Source organism: Balaenoptera borealis (assembly GCF_965194805.1).
Source record: "Balaenoptera borealis genome assembly, chromosome: 10".
NCBI lineage: Eukaryota > Metazoa > Chordata > Mammalia > Artiodactyla > Balaenopteridae > Balaenoptera > Balaenoptera borealis.
Window position 1 is genome coordinate 108,261,983 of NC_138874.1, and position 19,406 is coordinate 108,281,388.

At 42.6% G+C, this 19,406-nt stretch overlaps 1 protein-coding gene, 1 long non-coding RNA gene and 1 pseudogene across 4 annotated transcripts in view; 2 read left to right on the forward strand and 1 right to left on the reverse strand.

Annotated features, from left to right (window-relative positions):
- The window catches only part of PLPP4 (phospholipid phosphatase 4), a 567,241-nt gene extending 554,424 nt beyond the window's left edge, over positions 1–12,817 (forward strand). For both annotated transcript variants that reach the window (XM_082407042.1, XM_082407041.1), the window contains one exon: positions 1,277–12,817. In XM_082407042.1, coding sequence (XP_082263168.1) covers positions 1,277–1,332 — 56 coding nt within the window. In that variant the 3' untranslated portion in view covers positions 1,333–12,817. The remainder of the gene's footprint in view (positions 1–1,276) is intronic.
- The window catches only part of LOC309635585, a 712,727-nt gene that overhangs the window by 520,629 nt on the left and 172,692 nt on the right, over positions 1–19,406 (reverse strand). The window lies entirely within an intron of this gene.
- LOC309635573 (small ribosomal subunit protein eS17 pseudogene) lies at positions 12,870–16,561 on the forward strand (annotated as a pseudogene). The gene has a single exon. The product of its transcript is annotated as a small ribosomal subunit protein eS17 pseudogene (transcript).

Genomic DNA, 19,406 nt, shown 5'->3' on the forward strand with positions numbered 1-19,406 from the left:
AACGTGGATCATTCGAGGCACTGACACGAGGAAAAACGTGAGCTCTGCTGATGACAGGAAGGACATCATCAGCCAATCGTCTCTGCCTTCTGCGGCACAGCTAAACGCAGCAGCAGCCCCTGGCTGACAGTGTGAAGATGCCCAGGCATCTGGGATAGAGGGAAGCAGGTCTGAGAAAATCCTGACAGGCATAAGTCAAAAGCACTGGAAGACAGTTCCAAGAAAGGGAGATACTTTTCCTTTATTTGAAATATAACAGACAAATAGAAAAGTGCATAAAAACATATACACAATTTAATAGTTATCAGTGAAATACCTTTGCCACTACTACCCAGGCCAAGAAACAATACATATTGCCTGCCTAGCCCCCCCAAACCCCTGTGCTCTTTCCTAATCACAGCTAGAATGTTGATTTTCATAGTAATCATTTTGTTGGCCTTCTTCATATTTTTAACACTGAACAATATAGCTTAGTTTTCTCGTTTTGAACTTTGTATGAATGGCGTCCTACCGTATGTGAACAACATCATGCTTGTAAAATTCATTCACACAGATGTGCATAATTGAGGTTTATTCTTCTGATTGCTGTCGTAGGACATTATGTAACCATGACGTGATGTATCCGTTCTATCATCCCTGAGCTGAGAGACATTCGGGTTGTTTACATTTTGCTGCTAAACTCGTTCTTGCTCCTGTACATTGGAATCCTCGTGCAGAAGTTTCTCTAGGGTATTTGTCTCGTGATAAGGTTTCTGGATCATTCAGTAGGTGTATCTTCAAATGTAACAGGAATGCCAAACTTTTTTCCAAAGAGGATGTACCTATTGACAGTCCCACCATTGGTGGATTTGGAACATGTAAAGGCACCTAAAATCCTAACTGCAGGACCTCACAATAATGTGCATTACTTGCAGACAGGGAGCTAGTCCTTGGAGCTTGCCTCATGCCTGGAAATGTGACCTTTGGTATCTTGTTATTAGAATTTAACTTCCGCTCCCCGCCCCCGCCCCGGCCCACTCCCTGCCCCCCAGAGGATGGAAAAGCATCACACATTATTTTTTTAGTCAAAGTATCACTTGTCCAATTTGGAAAGGCAGAAGGGCAATTTAATAGCTATTATATACATGCTTTTCAATCTAAAGTTGTAAATACAGAAGTAGGTTCATAGCAAAAAATAAATAGAAAACTGAATGCCTAAAATAGTACTATACACTTGACCCTTGAACAACACAGTTGAACTGCATGAGTCCACTTATACACGGATTTTTTTCCATAGGAAATACGACAGCACTACACGATCCAGGGTTGGTTGAATCTTCGCATGCAGAGTAAATACGGAGAGACCAACCGTAAATTACAAGCGGATTTTCTACTGTGCAGAAGGTGAGTACCCCTGACCCCAACATTGTTCAAGGGTCAACTCTAGATTCTTTCATGGGCTTGGCTGATTTGCTCCCTGTACCTCTGCTGAGAAAAAGAGAGTTCAAATAATATATTCCATTCCAGGTCTGAATTAAGCACCCCCTGGTACTCCCTAGTTGTGATGGGGTAAGATAAACAAAAAGCATATCCTGAGAAATTCAGCACTGTATCTGTTTAGGGAATTTTTTCTAAGAGAAGGTACAGCTTTGATTTGATTCTTTCTCAGAGCATGGTGAGAATCAAAGATCTTACCTACTAGAAGAGCTTTGGAGAATTCTATTACTGTCCTTTTTCAGATAAACAAACCAAGATACTTTGCCAAATATCCCCAATACCTAGCATAAATCTTGCATATAATAGGTGCTCAGTAAAAGCTGAACGCATAAAGAAGTTCTTAACCTTGAGTTGAGGAGAAATTTACCCAAACGGAGAAACACAATTTGTTAAAAAGCCTGTCCTTTAAGATTCAATCCTATCCAATTACTGCCTCCACAAAATATATTGTGAGTCTCAAGAAATTTGACATCACTTTTTTAGAGAAACCTTAATTCAAGGTCTAATTATGATCCTTCTATAAGCATCAATCATTAAATTCAGTTACCCCAAAGCATAAAGGAGATTCCAGGCCTCCCATCGCCCTTCTCCAGGCTGTTATGGTGAGTGTTCTCCCATGTGATTCCTGAAGTTATTGCTTGCAGGTTGGTGCTATCACCAAGTCCCCTTGGAGTAAAAAATACCTTTCCAAGTGGAAACCCAGGCTACAGGGTGCATCACAAAGGCAGTTTAACCAACTCTAATGAGAAGCTGGTAACCATGAAGGAAATATCGCTGAGAGGGCAATAAATCCTCTCGCCCTAATAAATCTCTGACAGCAAAGGACCCCATGCTGTCTCAGTGCTGTGAGCCTACAAATTAAATCAGAGGAGATGTCTTGTTGATTGATACTGCAGGTAACCAGATAATTGACCAGGCATGAGCTGACACTTTTGGCTAATTAGAGGATGACCAATGAACTGAATTCAGATGAAAAGCTGTGATAAAAGCCATTGTGGAGAAAAAGGCAGGTAACTGGAGAAATGGGAGCAAGTGGTCCTTCAGAGTGGAAGTTATATCATTCTAGTTATGAATCATCCTCTTATTCAATGAACCGGGCTCAGAAACACCAAAGGCATGGAAACTTCCCGAGGATGGTTTGTAATCCAAACTCTAGTGGCCCAGGAGAAGATGTGGAAAAAAATAGTGGAAATGATATCCCAACAATGTCTTTATAATTTGCATTCAGCGATCCCTAAAGTGTGACTTGAGTATGGAAGGGTCCAATTCTGAGAGGGAGCCATTGAAAATAAGACCTTAAATTGAACATGGATTTCAGAAATTAGGTCCCAGAGGAGGCTCATTTGATCCAAAGGGACACATTCTCAATGATTTACATGATTTATATACACTTGAGAATGTGTTTTTTACCCCAAAGATTAATAAGGCAACAGCTCCCTCCCATTCACTCTTCATTCCATCTCCCCTCCCCCTACCAAAATGCATTATTTTTATTATATATTTATTAATTAGATTTTATCTGCTATTTGCTTTATTATTATTGGTGGGGTTTTTTCCCTTAGAAGAACATTCACACACTTTCATCCATCTTGCATTACTTCCCCCTTGTCTTGTTGGTCTCATCTAGAATCTTTGTTTTGGTTGTCATGGCTATGCTTTGGTTTGTACGGGAGAAGTAATAGGAGGTCATTGCATATCTAAACAGAAATAAAATGAGTTAATTCCTTTACTCACCCATACTTCCCACACCTAATTTCTCTCTCCTGAATCAGTCTCTCTTCTTTGGATGTATCCATTCAGCTCTCCAACTCATTGATTGGGTTCTTCACTTCTACACTTTCATTTTTCATGCTCAAGATCTCCCATCTCTTCTTATTCACAACTGCGTGTTCTTACTTTGTGTTTCAAATATCTCTCCTTCCTTTTTTTAAATGATATTTATCAGGCTTATTTAAAATTCTCCAGTAGAGGTTTTCAGTATGTTGCCTTTCGGGGTACGTGTGCTCTGCAGAGGTCTCGTTATTTCTCCCCGACTATGTGTCTTGCCTTGGGAATTTCGGTTGATGTAATGTGTACCTGAGGGAGAGGCAAAGGCTTAGGCTGTGAGGTAGGGGGTGGTCCTGGACAGACTCTGGCGGATTCTGCAATTAGGAAGCAGCCACTCCCAGTGTGCTTCTCCCCCTTCCTTCCTATCCCTCACCCCCATACCCCCCAGGGACCCGCACCCTCAGAGAACCTTGGGAACTGCTCTTTCCCAAAGACTGTTCCTCTTTGCTTTGGGATTGGGGGATATGAGGAGGAAATATTCAGGGGATGACCAGCCTCGCCATGTTTGTTATCACCACAGAGGGGCTCCAGCTCTGCCCCAATGTCACTTATCACTACCTCTGATAAGTGCTGGGCTGGGGAGGTGATTTGCCACGAAAGCGTCAAGCGTCAATAGTCCACTGAGATCAAGGTGGGAGAAGGAAAAGGTACACTCCGTCAGCCCTCCCAAGCACATCTCCCGCCTGCATCCCTGGGATCCTCCTGATCTGGGCCGTCACTTTTCTTCCACACAAGGACTCATCCACCTTCTGTCTTCCCGTGGGTTTTCCATGGTTTTGATGTTAAGTGCTGGGAACCATCCACATGTCTTTTGATTTTTTTCCTTAAAATCTCCAGAGTAGGTTTGGCTTATGTTAATTTGCCATGGTGCCCAGAATTGGAATTTCTTCTAAAGGTGATGAGTGCCCATGATTATAGGAACTATGGGACTTATCCCCCCATGAAATGCACAATGCCTAGCACATAGCCAGTTCTCACTAAAACATTTCCTCAATAAATTGGTAGATTCATTCAAAGATATTTTAGATGATATGTAAAGCCATGTTTCTAATTCTAGCTTTTTTTATTTTTATGTTTTGCTTGAGAAAAAAGACATTGCCTCAGTAGCCTGAAAAGGGAGAGTTATTGCATTTTAATAGCCTAATCACAAGGAAAGCCCCCAAACAGAGTAAATAGTGCATGAAGATATGAGTCTGGGAGAGATTTCCAATTAAGCTTACATTTTTCTTTGTCATACCTAAGCTTCTCGGGCTCTGGGATCCATTTTCAGGCTGCATGTTATAATGCTAATAGTCTAAGACTTTCAACATTAATTTTGCTATTATTTCCCCTTTTTATAGCTCCTTTTTCCAAAGAGCTCAGTATGTTCACAAGAACCTACAGATTGAATATCGATCCTTTAAGTTTCACAAGAAGATAGAAAACACAGAAGAAGGAACAATTAAGAACTCTTTCTACTGTGTATATTACCCCTTAAGGGAGAAGGAAAGAAAGAACGAAAGGATGGAGATGAAGGGAGAGGGAAAGAGGGAAGAAGAAAAGACAAAAAAAGGGAAGGAAAGACAGACTTGTCCTCACCTCCACTCCGTTATCCCCTCTCCCTTGACCTTCTGCTCTGCCCTTACCTGCACTTCTGACGTGGACTTTTCTTCTTATTCAAATGGACTCTTGTGGCTACTCTATAAGCTCCTTGTTCACCTCTGTGGAGTCTTAGTATGTGCTTCACTTAGGTAATCCCGAAGCTTTTCTTCTCTCCCCTAATTGTCCCCTTCTTGCTGTTGTTTCAAAGAAAACCATGTGTCCTTTGTTGAGGAAATTGGGAACGTCCCTCAGGAGCCTCCCAACCTGTGCCCCTGTTTGCCAGAGAGCCTCTCTGTCTACACAGCCATCCATCCTTTTCCCATCTGATTGCAGTGGTCCCTTTCCAGCTTCTCCAATACAGTCTCCCTCCCCTCCTCTTCCCTCTCTGTTGCTGCTTTGGCTGCCTCTTTTGCTTCCTCCTCTACCTCCTTCCCTTTGTTAATCATCTTCTTATTTGTTGACCACTTAAAGGGTGCCATGTACAATGTAAAGCTAAGTGTCCACAAACTACCTCATTACCAATGGAATATATAGTATCAATATGCAGTATCATTACCCCTATTTTATGGAAGAAGATTTTTAGGTTCAGAAAAGTAGGGTATCTTGTCCAAGATTGCACAACTTACAGCTGGTGGATCTCACTAGCTCCTTCTCCTTGACCTTGAAACATGGGCATGTTTTGGCTATAAGTAACTAAGAAAATACATGCCTCACCTCCTTTGAGCCACTGTTCTATTATTCTCCTTCCTTTCATTGCTAATGTATCTATCAAGCAAATGGGTACCTCTGCTTCCATTTCCTCAACACCCCAACCTGCTTTAAGTCCTTGCATTCTGGCTTCTGTGCCCTGTCATTCTGCCGACATAGAGTGATGTCTCTGAAGTCACCAATGGCTGCCTCCTCTCTAAACAAAAGCCCTTTCTAATCCTTGTCCTTAATGCCTCTGTAGCTGTTGATGCTGCCAATGATCTTGTCTTTGGAATTTCAGCTGCCAGCCAATGAGGCTTGTGAAGCAGATTTGCATGATCATTCACAAGCCCTGTGAGATGAGCCGGTTCTGGACAGATGGGTCCATCACTCAAGGATGTACCCCAAGTCCATGGCCAGAAATTTCTGAGGGTCAAGAGGTATGAATTATTTTCAGAGTGGGAAGGATCTTTTATAGGTTTAAGGCTATTTTTTGCAGGAAAACAAATTATTCACCTTTTCTGAACGATATTTAATTATTTGTGGTGACCCTTTATGTGTAAATGTTAAATCTTAAGAGCCTAGATAACTACGTTTCATATTTGAAACGAAATATAAGTAACCTCAATAATACTTCAAGGATTTTGTGTCTTCAGGGAACGGGAACAAGGTGGGAGCGGGTGGGAGTGTGAGGAGTGATTCTCATCTTTATGGAATATTTCAGTGGAAAAATGAATCTCCTGGGGATATTTTATATATAACTTTGCCTCTGAGAGTCTCTTAATTACTCTCATAGGGGTACAGCTGTGAATATCACAGAATATTTATTTTCTCTGAAGATGTCGCAGTTTCTAAAATGAAAGAGTAGTTCAAAGAAAATAATCACAGATTTTGTTCCTCTGCCACATGGCCCAGAGAAAGTAGGGTCTCTGGTTGATTGCAAGCACAGATGCATGTGGTTTAACACACCCAAGAGATAACGGGTTGGCAGATTTTTAAATGGAGAATAGACTTAACATTTACATAGAGTTCTACAACGTCAAAGGTATGTTCACATATATTATTCCTTCTCCCTACTCTTTGGGTAAGATGGGGATTCTGATCCCAGTTTGAAGATGAGGAAATCAAAGTCCTGACAGTTGATACTAAGTAACCAAGTCTCCATCCGTAATAAAGGCAGACCCAGGGTCAACACCTAGGCCCCTGACCCCCAGCCAAAGGGTAAGTCTCTTTCATCTCCTTCCAGCCCATTGCAGGCAGGTGATTAGCTAACTGCAGGAAGTGGACTTCGGCAAAGATGACAGGACACAGGCATGCAGGTGATCACAGGCATGCTACGGCAAAGGTGATTCTTTTAAAAGGACGTATTTCTAACATGATTCATTCTTGGCAGTCCCTTTACAAAAGGCAGTAGGTATTTCCAAGTGGAACCCGTCACCCACCCTGGCCAGCCGAATGTTCCATTGAGAGAGACTCCCCAGGTGCTGGATGAAGTCCTATTGGTGAGCTTTGTTAAAGTTCAAAGGGTGCTTAGGTATCGCCTATGCGACTTCCGGTTAGGATACCAAGATCCAGAGAGGGGAGGTGACCTAGGAGCAATATTATTAAAATATAAGAGGAATGGAAGTTTCTACCCCTCTAGAGCAATAACTGTGTGTGGAGAAGACATTTGGGGGTGTCAGTCCAGTCCCAGATCCCTGAGGACCACCCCCTCCACCATGGCACCCCTGGTCACACATACCTAAACACGCCTGCACAAAAACACGTACACACATACACGGGCATGGGCCCCCAGCAGCCATGGTTCTACAGTGAGACCCTGCTTTTCCGGTCACAGGTGATGGGAGTAGGCGTGGACACCTGACCCCAGCTGGACCACTCAGCTCCTCTCTCTCAAGCACTGAAATCAAGAAACAATGCAAATGGGAAAAGGGGGCTGAGTGATGAGGATGACGAGGCCCCAGAAGGAAAGCCCACAAACTGGGGTTTAGAGGTTTCTCCTTCACTCCTCCTCTCCTGACCTCTGGGTCACTTGGCCTTTTCTTTGATTTCAGGAGTTACGACCTCAGTGTCTTCCAGTAAATTCCACTCTGCACTTAAGCTAATTTGAAGCGAGTTTCTGATATTTGCCACCAAAAGAATCTCAACAAAACTGTGACAGATCCCCAGGAAAATGACAAACACTCTCTCCTTATGCTCTTCTGTGATGGAGTAAGTTAATTAAGTGCTGGTCAATCCCAGGAAATCCATTAAAAAACAAATAATTTATGCAAGTAACCATCATAAGTTGAAATACTTATAAAAAGGTGATCTCTTTTCTTGGAGCTTTGATAGCTCTTAAATAGCAGCTCTTAGAAAATATACTTTTTATGCTTTCAAGCAATATACGTGTGTGTGTGTGTGTATGTGTGTACACTTTTGGGACACATACACACAGACCCATTAGTTGAATTCTCAATTGTGGAATAACTGAAGAAATTTTAAATTAAAAGTTTGCATTTATTTTCTGTCAATTATAAAATACTATTTAGTTCCTGTAGAAAATTTGGAATTGTGTAACAATTATGTGTCACCCATTATGCTAGAGAACTTTATCTATATTTTTCCCATCCTAACCACTATTTGTAAGATAATTATTATCCCTGTTTAAATATGAGAAACTCTATGTGTGTATGTGTGTGTGTGTGTGTGTGTGTGTGTGTGTATCCAAACCATCAAACCAAACAAAAGTTTGTAGTGTAGACTAAGCATAAAAAATATGGAAAACCATAATGGTTACTATCAAGCAATTCATAACACTTACAATCGTACAGAGCAAATGCGTACAGAAAAAGGAAAGCTTACTTTGGAGAAATCTATTCAGATTTCCTAGCCTGGCGAGGACCCCTCCCACTGGCTTCATTCTTCTCTAACCAGACCCTGGGTCTGCTTCTTTCTTTCTTTTTTTCTTTTTCAAATGGGACCTAATGAAACTTAAAAGCTTTTGCACAGGAAAGGAAAACATACACAAGACCAAAAGACAACCCTCAGAATGGGAGAAGATACTTGCAAATGAAGCAACTGACAAAGGATTAATCTCCAAAATTTACAAGCAGCTCATGCAGCTCAATATCAAAAAAACAAACAACCCAATCCAAAAATGGGCAGAAGACCTAAATAGACATTTCTCCAAAGAAGATATACAGATTGCCAACCAACACATGAAAGGATGCTCAACATCACTAATCATTAGAGAAACGCAAATCAAAACTACAATGAGGTATCACCTCACACCAGTCAGAGTGGCCATCATCAAAAAATCTACAAACAATAAATGCTGGAGAGGGTGTGGAGAAAAGGGAACCCTCTTGCACTGTTGGTGGGAGTGTAAATTGATACAGCCACTATGCTTATTTCTTTCTGAATTTTCTGCGAGACCTGGAGGCAGACTCAGGCTGACTGAGCAAGGGCCATTGTCTATTAGTAATACCAATTGTACCTCTGAAAACAAATGCAATCTTTTAAATAATGAAATGGCACCTGTGGTAGAATTTGAAACAATAGCTTACAATTTGCTTGAATTCCTCTCCTACAGATGGCAGCAGGACTTTTCTCTGAGAGTCAAGGGTGACTGTTGGTCCCTGGCTTCTCCCCAGAACTGTATTGGGTTGTTAGGAGTCGGGGGCGGGGAACAATAAATTGGAAACAAACTTCCCAGGTTTGCTGCTACAATGACCCCTTCTTCTCCCACCCACCTCATCAACCCCTGGCACTAGCCATGCTGCAGTATACCCCACCTGGGTGTCCTCCACATCAGTGTGGCACAGAGATTTAACACACAGGGGCTTTGGAGTTGGGCACACGTGGTTATGAGCCTCGACTCTGCTCCTCTGCAGCAGCTTTGTAACCTTGGACAAGTGGCTTCGCCTCTGAGAGCCCCCATGTCCTCATGAACAAATGGGGATAATAAGGAGGATCTGCCTCATCAGGTGATGGGATGAAATTAACAAAACAAACGTATGTAAAGAGCTTATTAGCGAGTGTCACGTAGCAGGAAATCATTACAGCTGCTCTTATTACTATTATTAAAGCTGTGTTCTATACATACACACAGCTAATACCAGGCAGTCTGTGATGACTTCTACAGCGGAAGTATAAATGCAGCTATTACTATTGGGCAGGCTTCTCGCTTGGGGAACCCAGGTTATACCCACATCTCCTCCAGCATTAAGAAAGCAATTGCTGTGATAAAAAACACCAATACTGAGAACCTTGTATTTTCATGCCCCAAAATCCTCTTTAAAAATATGCACTTGTCCTTTATCTCTGTCAGTAAACCTTAAAGATAAATGAGCTGAAGCTAGGACCAGGGAATGAGAATTCTCTGTCTCCAAAGGATGATGCCAGACTCCTAGATCTAAGCTCTAAGCTTGAACAGAGATAACTAGCTGCTGGGTAATGGCCCTGGACAGACCTCCCCAGTGATAACATTCCACAAAGCCACAGCTCCGGTACATTCACTAGGCATTTTCCTCTGATCCTAAGGAAACCTGTGCTGCTTCAAATTCAGAGATTGTACTCCAGGCATCGTATTGATTTTGCTCCCCTCCACCGTACTCACATACCCTAAAACTGTAAGATTAATTGAACTGCTAAGACAAATGGAATTATATTCACCAGCTAATTTTCCAATGGTCAGCATGACCTTTTGTAAAAGTGTCTGTTCAGCATTTGACAGGGCATGTTTTCTAACATCTCACAATGAAATATATATCAGGAAGCAAAGCTTTACAACAATTTTCTTTTGTGCTGACAAACTGAGAAGTATGACATGTTCATTTGCCCCAGAGTCAGAAAAGGCACAACCAATTACAAAGTCTGAAAATATCAAAATTGACTTATAACAGCAAATAGTCATGCCTATATAATTCCATTTAACTGGTTACTCAGCTCTTTTTGAAAGGCATTATTAAGCTTGTTAGAGAATCTCAAAGGGAATCTCTTTCATTAAGCAACTAAACAATTAGGCCTTGGAGTATTTAAAAAGATTACAGGCAGATGAATAATGCTGCAAAGTGGCCCTGAAATACATCTAGAGCTCAACAGACAGAAAGAAAGATTTATAAAACTCCTTTCACAGGTTGTATTCTTTTTTCTAATTCTTATTAACTGGTTATTTTTCCAGTGTAAGACATTCATATGTTATATGTTATATACAAATATGTTACATACAAACATATTTATATATAAATATATACAAATATTTATATATAAATATGTTATATACATGTATAATTCTATCTGTATATATATGAATTTTATATAAGATATGGATTTTATGTAAGATAAAATGGGTTTTATATAAGCAGATAAGCTTAAAGAAGAAAATGACCCATTTCAAGAATGGGTTTAAAGCAAGAAATAGCCACTGTTAATCTTGCTTTCAACTTTGAGGAGGTTTATATAGTATAGCCTGGTGGCTAAGAGCATATGTGGGTCCAGAGTCAGCGCTCCATTACTTACTGACTCTGTGATCTGGACAATTCACTCAAACTTTGATTCAATTTTCTCATCTGTATAATTGGGATAAAAATAGTATCTTCCTTACAGTGTTTTAGGAGGATCCAATGAGATAACATGAGTAAAATCTTAAATCAGTGCCTGGTACCTAGTAAGTGTTCAATAAATGTTAGCTATTTATATCCTATATAACAGTATATAATTAAAATGAGATTTTATTGTATATACTGTTTTATAGCCAGCTTTTTATTTAATAGTGTATTATACATGTTTTTCTGTATAAATGCATGCACATCTTTTCATCTTTCTTAATGGCTGCATAATATTCCATCACATGAGTGTTTGATAAATTACCAGGTAGGACTGAGCATGGTGGCACTACCTGCCAAGCTCCAGCAGGGTTTGGGTGCTGTCTTTCTATATCCGTGTGTACTTATGCACCTAATTGCATTTTTAAATTGTTATATAAAAATTAGTGGAAACAATCTAAATGCTCATTGACAGACGAATGGATAAAGAAGATGTGGTACATATATATAATGGAATACTACTCAGCCATAAAAAAGAATGAAATAATGCCATTTGCAGCAACATGGATGGACCTAGAGATTATCATACTAAGTGAAGTAAGTCAGAAAGAGAAAGACAAACACCATATGATATCACTTATATGTGGAATCTAAAATATGACACAAATGAACTTATCTACAAAACAGAAACAGACTCGCAGACATAGAGAACAGATTTGTGGTTGCCAAGGGGGAGGAGGGGTTGGGGAGGGATGGATTGGGAGTCTGGGATTAGCAGATGGAAATTATTATGCATAGAATAGAGAAACAAAAAGGCCCTACTGTATAGCACAGGGAACTATATTCAATATCCTGTGATAAATCATAATGAAAAAGAATATGAAATAGAATATAGATACATATATATGTATAGCTGAATCACTTTGCTGTCCAGCAGAAATTAACATAGCATTGTAAATCAGCTAAACTTCAATAAAATAAAAAGTTAAAAAATTAGTGGAAATGAAAAACTAAAGGTCTGATATTAATGGTAAGAATTATTGATCTTATAAGTGTATTGCAATTGAGACAAAGATAGAAAGCAATATATATTTGATTTTGAAGAGCATGTACAAAATGGAGGAAAAATATTGCCTATATTTTTCCATGCCTAAAATGCAGGTCTAAGTAGAAACTTCATACTTTATCTCTCAGAGAACAGAAGCCCTCTTCCAAAACATATTATTTATTTTCAGCTTTCACACATTTGACTAATGTCTGAAAGGAAGGTCCTGACTGCAAGCATCTCTTGACAGCTTTAGGAAGAAACATGAGTAAGTGCAGATGGCCAGGCTCATAAGAGACAGAAAGTCAAAGCCGTGTGGAATTCTGCAGGCTTTCCTAGTGCTCAGATTCTATAGCACTGAATACCTCAGTGACCCCAAATCTCTCTGTCCCCTGAGGACCGACAGACCAGGCACACAGTGGGGGGCTTGGTGTGAGATCTCTTGGTGAGAGAAGAGACACAGACTGAGTTTGGGAAGAGACCCCCCCACCCCAGAACAAGTAACATGGTCTTGGATGGAAACAGTTTTTGCTTTCATTCTGGGGTGAGGATACAGGGGGAAAGGGTATAAAAAACTCTACAGAAATGAAACAGAAACCCCTATTGTGGGTCTAGCCTGCCTAGCACTTAGTAAGTGATCTTTGAATGTTGAGCCAATAAATGAATGGACTCCCTTTTGTCAAGTAAAGGAAGCAGAAGAGCATCACTTTTTGTTTTAATGCATCTGTTCTGGCTGTATAGTTATAAAGTTGCCCTGTAATCTTTTCACTATATCTTTACTCCAATTTAGAGGAAAGGCGATGAAGGGAACTGACATTAGGGGATGGGGCTGCTGCAAATGGTGATGCAGAAACTGTGTAAATGGCACCCTTGGCATTGCACAGTGCACAACCTGTGCAGCTGTACACAACGGTCCTGGCTGTTGGGTGCCTCCCATGTTTGCAGTACATAGTATCATATCATCACATAATATTATTATATCAAATCTCCCTAAGACCTCTGTGAGTTGGGAATCACCCCTATTTTGCAACTAAAGAAATATTGATTCAGAAAAGTGAAGAATGTCCCAAGACAGCACAATGGAAGGAAGTGATGGGACGGGAGTAGGAACTGGTATCTGAGTCTGACTCAACTCAGCTCCCTGCTGAGCTCTTTCAATCATCCCAGAGAGTTTGGAGATAAATACATCTGAACACAAACTGACCATCCCCCCCGCCCATCACAAAACATATGCAGTACACAAAAGCCCTGCATTTCTTCATTGATTAATGCTTTTTGTGCTTCATTTGGCTGCCAGAGCCTGGCTCTCCTGAAGTTTGGAGCAGAATCGTGGCTTTGGCCATGAGGACGAGGAGGAGGAGGAGGGGGAGGAGGAGGGGAGGGGGAGGAGGAGGAGGGGGAAGAGGTGTTTCCCCCTTGGGAACAACAAGAAAATCACAATGATAATAATAACACTTGTATCAGTAATAGACATAAAAGTTGTTCCATTTGGTGCGCAGGAAGTCGTCTGTGACATCCAGGGAGTAATTCAGTAGAGTAATTCAGAAATCCAAGACAGAGTAAAAGGAGCTGAGAAGTGAGTGTATAGCAAAAAAGCAGATGCAGCGGGTGTAAACCCCTATTTTAAAAAGTTTGGCCAAACTTCTGAGAATTCTGAGATTCCTATTCCATCCCCATTCGTGTCATTAGTTGCAGCGGATACTTTCAGTTAGTCCCACACTCAGACGTCTGCAGCCTCTTCCTTCCCACTGCTCAAGGCTATTACCAGGAAGAAAAAGGGAAACCACTCAGTTAGGATCTTCTTTATAAATTTTCATTGAGAGAAAATCAACAAAACTGCTGAGTTGATTCCAAGAGCTGCAGCGTAGGGTCCAACGACAAAAATGAACTCCACTCAAATCTCTGGCAAGTGAGGGGGAGACTTTTGTCCTTCAGCCTGAAGGTGTTCACAGATTTGATTGGGAGGGGAAAACTCGAGTCCTCCCTTAGGACTGCATTCTTTGCTGAGAACTGCAAAGAAAGATCCTCTTTCCTCCTGCTTGACTTTTCTCATGCGCCTCTCCTGGATGAATATCATAGCAGCACTTTTTCTTTTTTATAAATTTATTTACTTTATTTATTTATTTTTGGCTTCATTGGGTCTTTGTTGCTGCGCGGGCTTTCTCTAGTTGCGGTGAGCGGGGGCTACCCTTTGTTGTGGTGCGAGGGCTTCTCATTGCAGTGGCTTCTCTTGTTGCGGAGCACAGGCTCTAGGCACGTGGGCTTCAGTAGTTGTGGCACACGGGCTCAGCAGTTGTGCTGCACGGGCTTAGTTGCTCCGCAGCATGTGGGATCCTCCCGGACCAGCGCTTGAACCCAGGTCCCCTGCATTGGCAGGTGGATTCTTAACCACTGCGCCACCAGGGAAGTCTGCACAGTAACACTTTTACCTCACTCTCATAGAGCAGAACACAGTAGCCCAGAGAAGGCCCCTCAGATCTCCTTCTTTGGAAGCAAAATCGACTCAGCCCCAGCTGCTGGCCCTGAATCTGGCCCCGAGTTTGTTGAAGCCACACTTCACTTCTCTCAGGCTGCTCCCAGCCGACGAGCATGTGGGGGACACCAAGACAGACGCGTTCCCGCAAGATGTAGGACTCCTCTCACACACACTTGAGCTTGAGAACGCCCCATTGTCTTGCTAAAACTCTCTTGGGACTGCAGTGTCCTCTAAGACTCTGCCCCCCTACCTTTCTTCCTTCCCACCTCATTCACGGGTGTCAGACCCAAGAAGGCACCTTATGGGTCTCCCAGCTACCTCCCCTTCACAGGTGTGTCAGGCACAGCTAATCCCATCTTGGCCTTGGCATTTGGAAGAACTGAACTAACACCTGCAGTTTAGTAGAAGTAGTGGATTAGCCACTAGGTGTTGGGGTAATATTGCGAGAGGCACTAGGAGAAGAATAATAGATTTAGCGTCACAAACCCTGGACTAACTGAGTTTTACAACCCTGAGCCTGGAGAATGGAGATGAAAGCAATAACACTTAACGGGTACTAATAATACAACCTTACTGTGTTGTAAGCATCAAATGATATTGTTTGTTTAGACATACTTTGTAAACTATAAAAAACTTTACAAATACTATTTATTAATAATAGTACATAATAATGATGATAAGAACACTTTGTTGTCAGAAACTCTGAACTGTTTGTACTCACAAACCTTCTGGCACCAAATGGGTGGGGTTTATTCCCATAACGACCTAGTCCGTTATTCTCCAGACACCAGCTGGTAGTCCTATAATTGAATTCAATTCTGACACTAACTACCCAGAGTTAGCAGAGACCCAAAGGTTAAAGGTTCAGTATCACAAGACTGCCTTCACTTCAGACACCAGTTTCCATACTTCTGACCAACTGGCTGTAATTCAGGGGTTCCAACGACCCCCTCCTCAGGTTCCACAATTTGCTAGGATGGCCTGCAGAACTCAGGGAAACAGTTTATTTACTATTACTGGTTTGTTATGAAAGGACATAACTCAGGAACTGCCATTTAGAAGAGATGCCTAGGCCGAGGTCTATAGGGACACAGGGCTTCCATACCCGCTCTGGGTGGACCGCCCTCCCAGAACTTCCGACATGTTCACCGACCTAGAAGCTCTCCACACCCCATCACCTAGGGATTTTTATGAAGGCTCCAGTGCACAGGCGTGGTTGGTTAAATCATTGACCATCGGTGACTGACCACCATGTCTAACTCCTCTCCCCTCACAGAATTGGAGGGGAGGGTGGGCTGCAAGTTCCAACCGTCTAACCACGTGCTTGGTTCCTCTGGCAACCAGTTCCACCATGAAACCATCTAGGGGTCCATAAAGAGTCACCTCATTGCTCTTCTACCAAGGACCCACCAACATGGGCGGCTCTCACGCCAAAACCATGAAGAAGGCGGCCCGGGTCATTGTCAAGAAGTACTACACACGCCTGGGCAATGCCTTCCACGCCAACAAGCTCATGTGCGAGGAGATCGCATGATTCCCAGCAAGAAGCTCTGCAACAAGATCGCAGGCTATGTCACACATCTGATGAAGCAGATTCAGAGAGGCCCAGTGAGACGTATCTCCATCAAGCTGCAGGAGGAGGTGAGAGAGAGGAGAGATTGATTACGTGCCTGAGGTCTCAGCCCTGGATCAAGAAATCATTGAAGTAGAACCTGACACTGAGAAAATGCTGAAGTCCTTAGACTTTGGCAGTCTGTCCAACCTGCAGGTCACTCAGCCAACAGGTGGGATGAATTTCAAAACACCACGTGGAGCCGTTTGACTCTTTCTACTGTGCTGTATTATTTTGAATAAACATCGGACAAAAAAAAAAAAAGAGTCACCTCATTAACATAAACACAGGTATGGTTAAAAGGGGCTTATTATGAATAACAGAAGACACACTTCCGGGCTTCCCTGGTGGTGCAGTGGTTGAGAATCTGCCTGCCGATGCAGGGGACATGGATTCGAGCCCTGGTGTGGGAGGATCCCGCATGCCGCGGAGCAACTGGGCCCGTGGGCCAGAATTACTGAGCCTGCAAGTCTGGGGCCTGTGCTCCACAACAAGAGAGGCCGCGATGGTGAGAGGCCCGCGCACCGCGATGAAGAGTGGCCCCCGCTTGCTGCGACTGGAGAGGGCCCTCTCACAGAAGCGAAGACCCAACACAGCCATAAATAAAAAAAAAAAAAAAAAAAAAAAAAAAGACACTCCTCTCACCCCTAACACTCAGGGAATCCAAAAATTTTAGCTCTGTGCCAGCAACTGGGGGCAAAGACGAAATATATTCTTGTCCCAGGAACCAAAACACTCTTTCATTGTCAGAAACCAGGTTGAAATAACACGGCTAAGAGAATGGATTCTGTGCCTAAATTCTCTCCCTACTCTTGTAAGATAAAATGAGGAAACATTTCAACCAATGCAAGAGTTAAAGGAGAAAGGCTTGGGACATAGGACCTTATCCTAACCGCCCCCCTGTCTCATCTTCCTGCACGGACAATAGCCAGAAAATATAACCTGTTCAAGGTGGACCACTTTCTACCTTCTTGGACTTTTTCATACTATCCAAGAGTCTTGACTAGACCCCTCTGCTTGTCCCATAGCTTTCTACTTTCTTTCCAACATATCTTTTCATCAGTCTGTGTTTAGTAAAACTGATGTGTGGCAGAGTTGGGAAAATTTTACTCTTGGGGTGAAGGTCCTCTAATCACCAATGTCCTCAGGACACTTTCCTAAGATCCATGAGTGGGTTGCGTGAGCTAAAGGCCTGGGAAGGTGAATCATTTGTGAAGACGCCTGACAATGTGTGGCTTTGTGGAGATAAAACTGGCCGAGCTACTAACGCTTGGCACCTCCTTTGCTCCCAGAGGACATTCTGTATCAGCCTCTGGAGTCTTCAGCCTGAACAACCTCCAGACACACCCCAACAGCTCACTGATTGCTGCCCTCCTTTTCCTCTCTTCGTTTCAGCCACAACCCAGGGTTAAGTAACAGCCCAATGTCCTAGTTTAGCCTTACTTATAAAACAATCACTAGCCGGGTGTGTTCTGCTACTATCCTTACAACACACTCTTATGCATTGCTATTAATGTTTATACAAACCCCCCCAAATATTTACCCCCAACCATCTACTGTGTTCCTGACATTGGGATAGCCACAGGAACAGAGGAATAAATGAGATCAATACATTAGCCCAGCATTCACAGAGCTATTGACTGATTCTGGAAAGAAAACTAGACACATAAGAACAGAAAGCCTGCTGAATGCTGCATGTGGCTTCAAGGGAAGTTCACGGAGGACGCTATGGGAATGTAGAAAAGAGGGAACCATCCTAATACAGACTTGAGGAAGGAGATCAGAAAAGTTAAGCAATTACCTTAAGGTCATGTGTCAGTGTCCTGGGGCTGCCATAACAAATCACCACAGACTGTATGGCTTAAAACAACAGGAATTTATTCTCTGACAGTTGAGGAGGCCAGAAGTCTGAAATCAAAGAGTCAGCAAGGCCGTGCTCCTTCTGAAGCCTCTAGGGAAGGATCCTTGCTGGCCTCTCCACAGCTTTTGGTGATGGCCAGCAGTCCTTGGCTTGCATCACTCCAGTTTCTGCCTCCGTCATCACATGGCCTTCATTCCTGTATGTGTCCCCGACTCCAAATCTCCCTCTCCTTATAAAGATGCCAGCCACTGGATTTAGGGTTCACCTTAATCTAGTATGACCCCCATCTTAACTTGATTACATCTATAAAGACCCTGTTTCCAAATAAAGTCTTATTCACAGGTACCAGGGGTTAAGGCATAAATATATCTTTTGGGGGAGGATACAATTGACCCACGAGAGGTCATAAAGTCAACTAATGCAGAGCCAGAGCTGTCATCAAAGATTTGTGGCTGGATCACAAAAGCAAAACTGGACCACCACCAACAATGTGACTGTTAAAATATTAATCCTATCTCCCCTGCCCCTTTCAAGGGAAACTATTGCTCTTCTAGTTTAACATTTTGATGGAGTAAAACTTTATGCAACTGAGTGCTTGTAACATACTTAGTTATAAGGCTATTTAGGGCCCTAGGTACATGCATTACTTGAACCACCACCTTATATTTGGCTAACTACCCACTCGGTGTCCAAAGGGCAGTGCAAACACTTCAACCTGGTGCACACCTGGACTTTCCTTTTCTTTCCAGGCTCCTTCTCTGTCTCACCGCCATGATCACCCGCGGTCCTTTCTCACCCTAGGGCTCCTGGCTGCATCCCAGATTTGTAAGTTGAGTCCTCCGGCTCTGAGCATTGCTCTAGGCTCCGTTCTGCAGAGGAGGTAGCCAGCACTTAGCTGCGGGAAGCTTTGGCTCCTTTTGATTTTTCACACTGGATCTTTTAGAGGACAAATAAATGCACCTGCTTAATTCTAATGTGCTTTTATGCTGCCCACCCCACCGCCACCAAAAAAAAGTTTTCCATCTTTTTATTAACCTTGTGAGAGATTCCCAGGAACCCTGCCAGGAGAGATGCAGGTTGGCAGAAAAGGGGCAGAGAGGGAAGCTAACCCATCTTGCCACATGTATGAAGTCCTAAGCTTTGGGAATTCCCTGGCGGTCCAGTGGTGAGGACCCCGCGCTTTCACTGCCCAGGGCCCGGGTTCAATCCCTGGTGGGGGAACAGAGATCCCACAAACCACGTGGCCAAAAAAAAAAAAAGTTCTAAGATTTCGTAGATAATGAACTAAAGTTATAGAATGTAGTTAAACATTC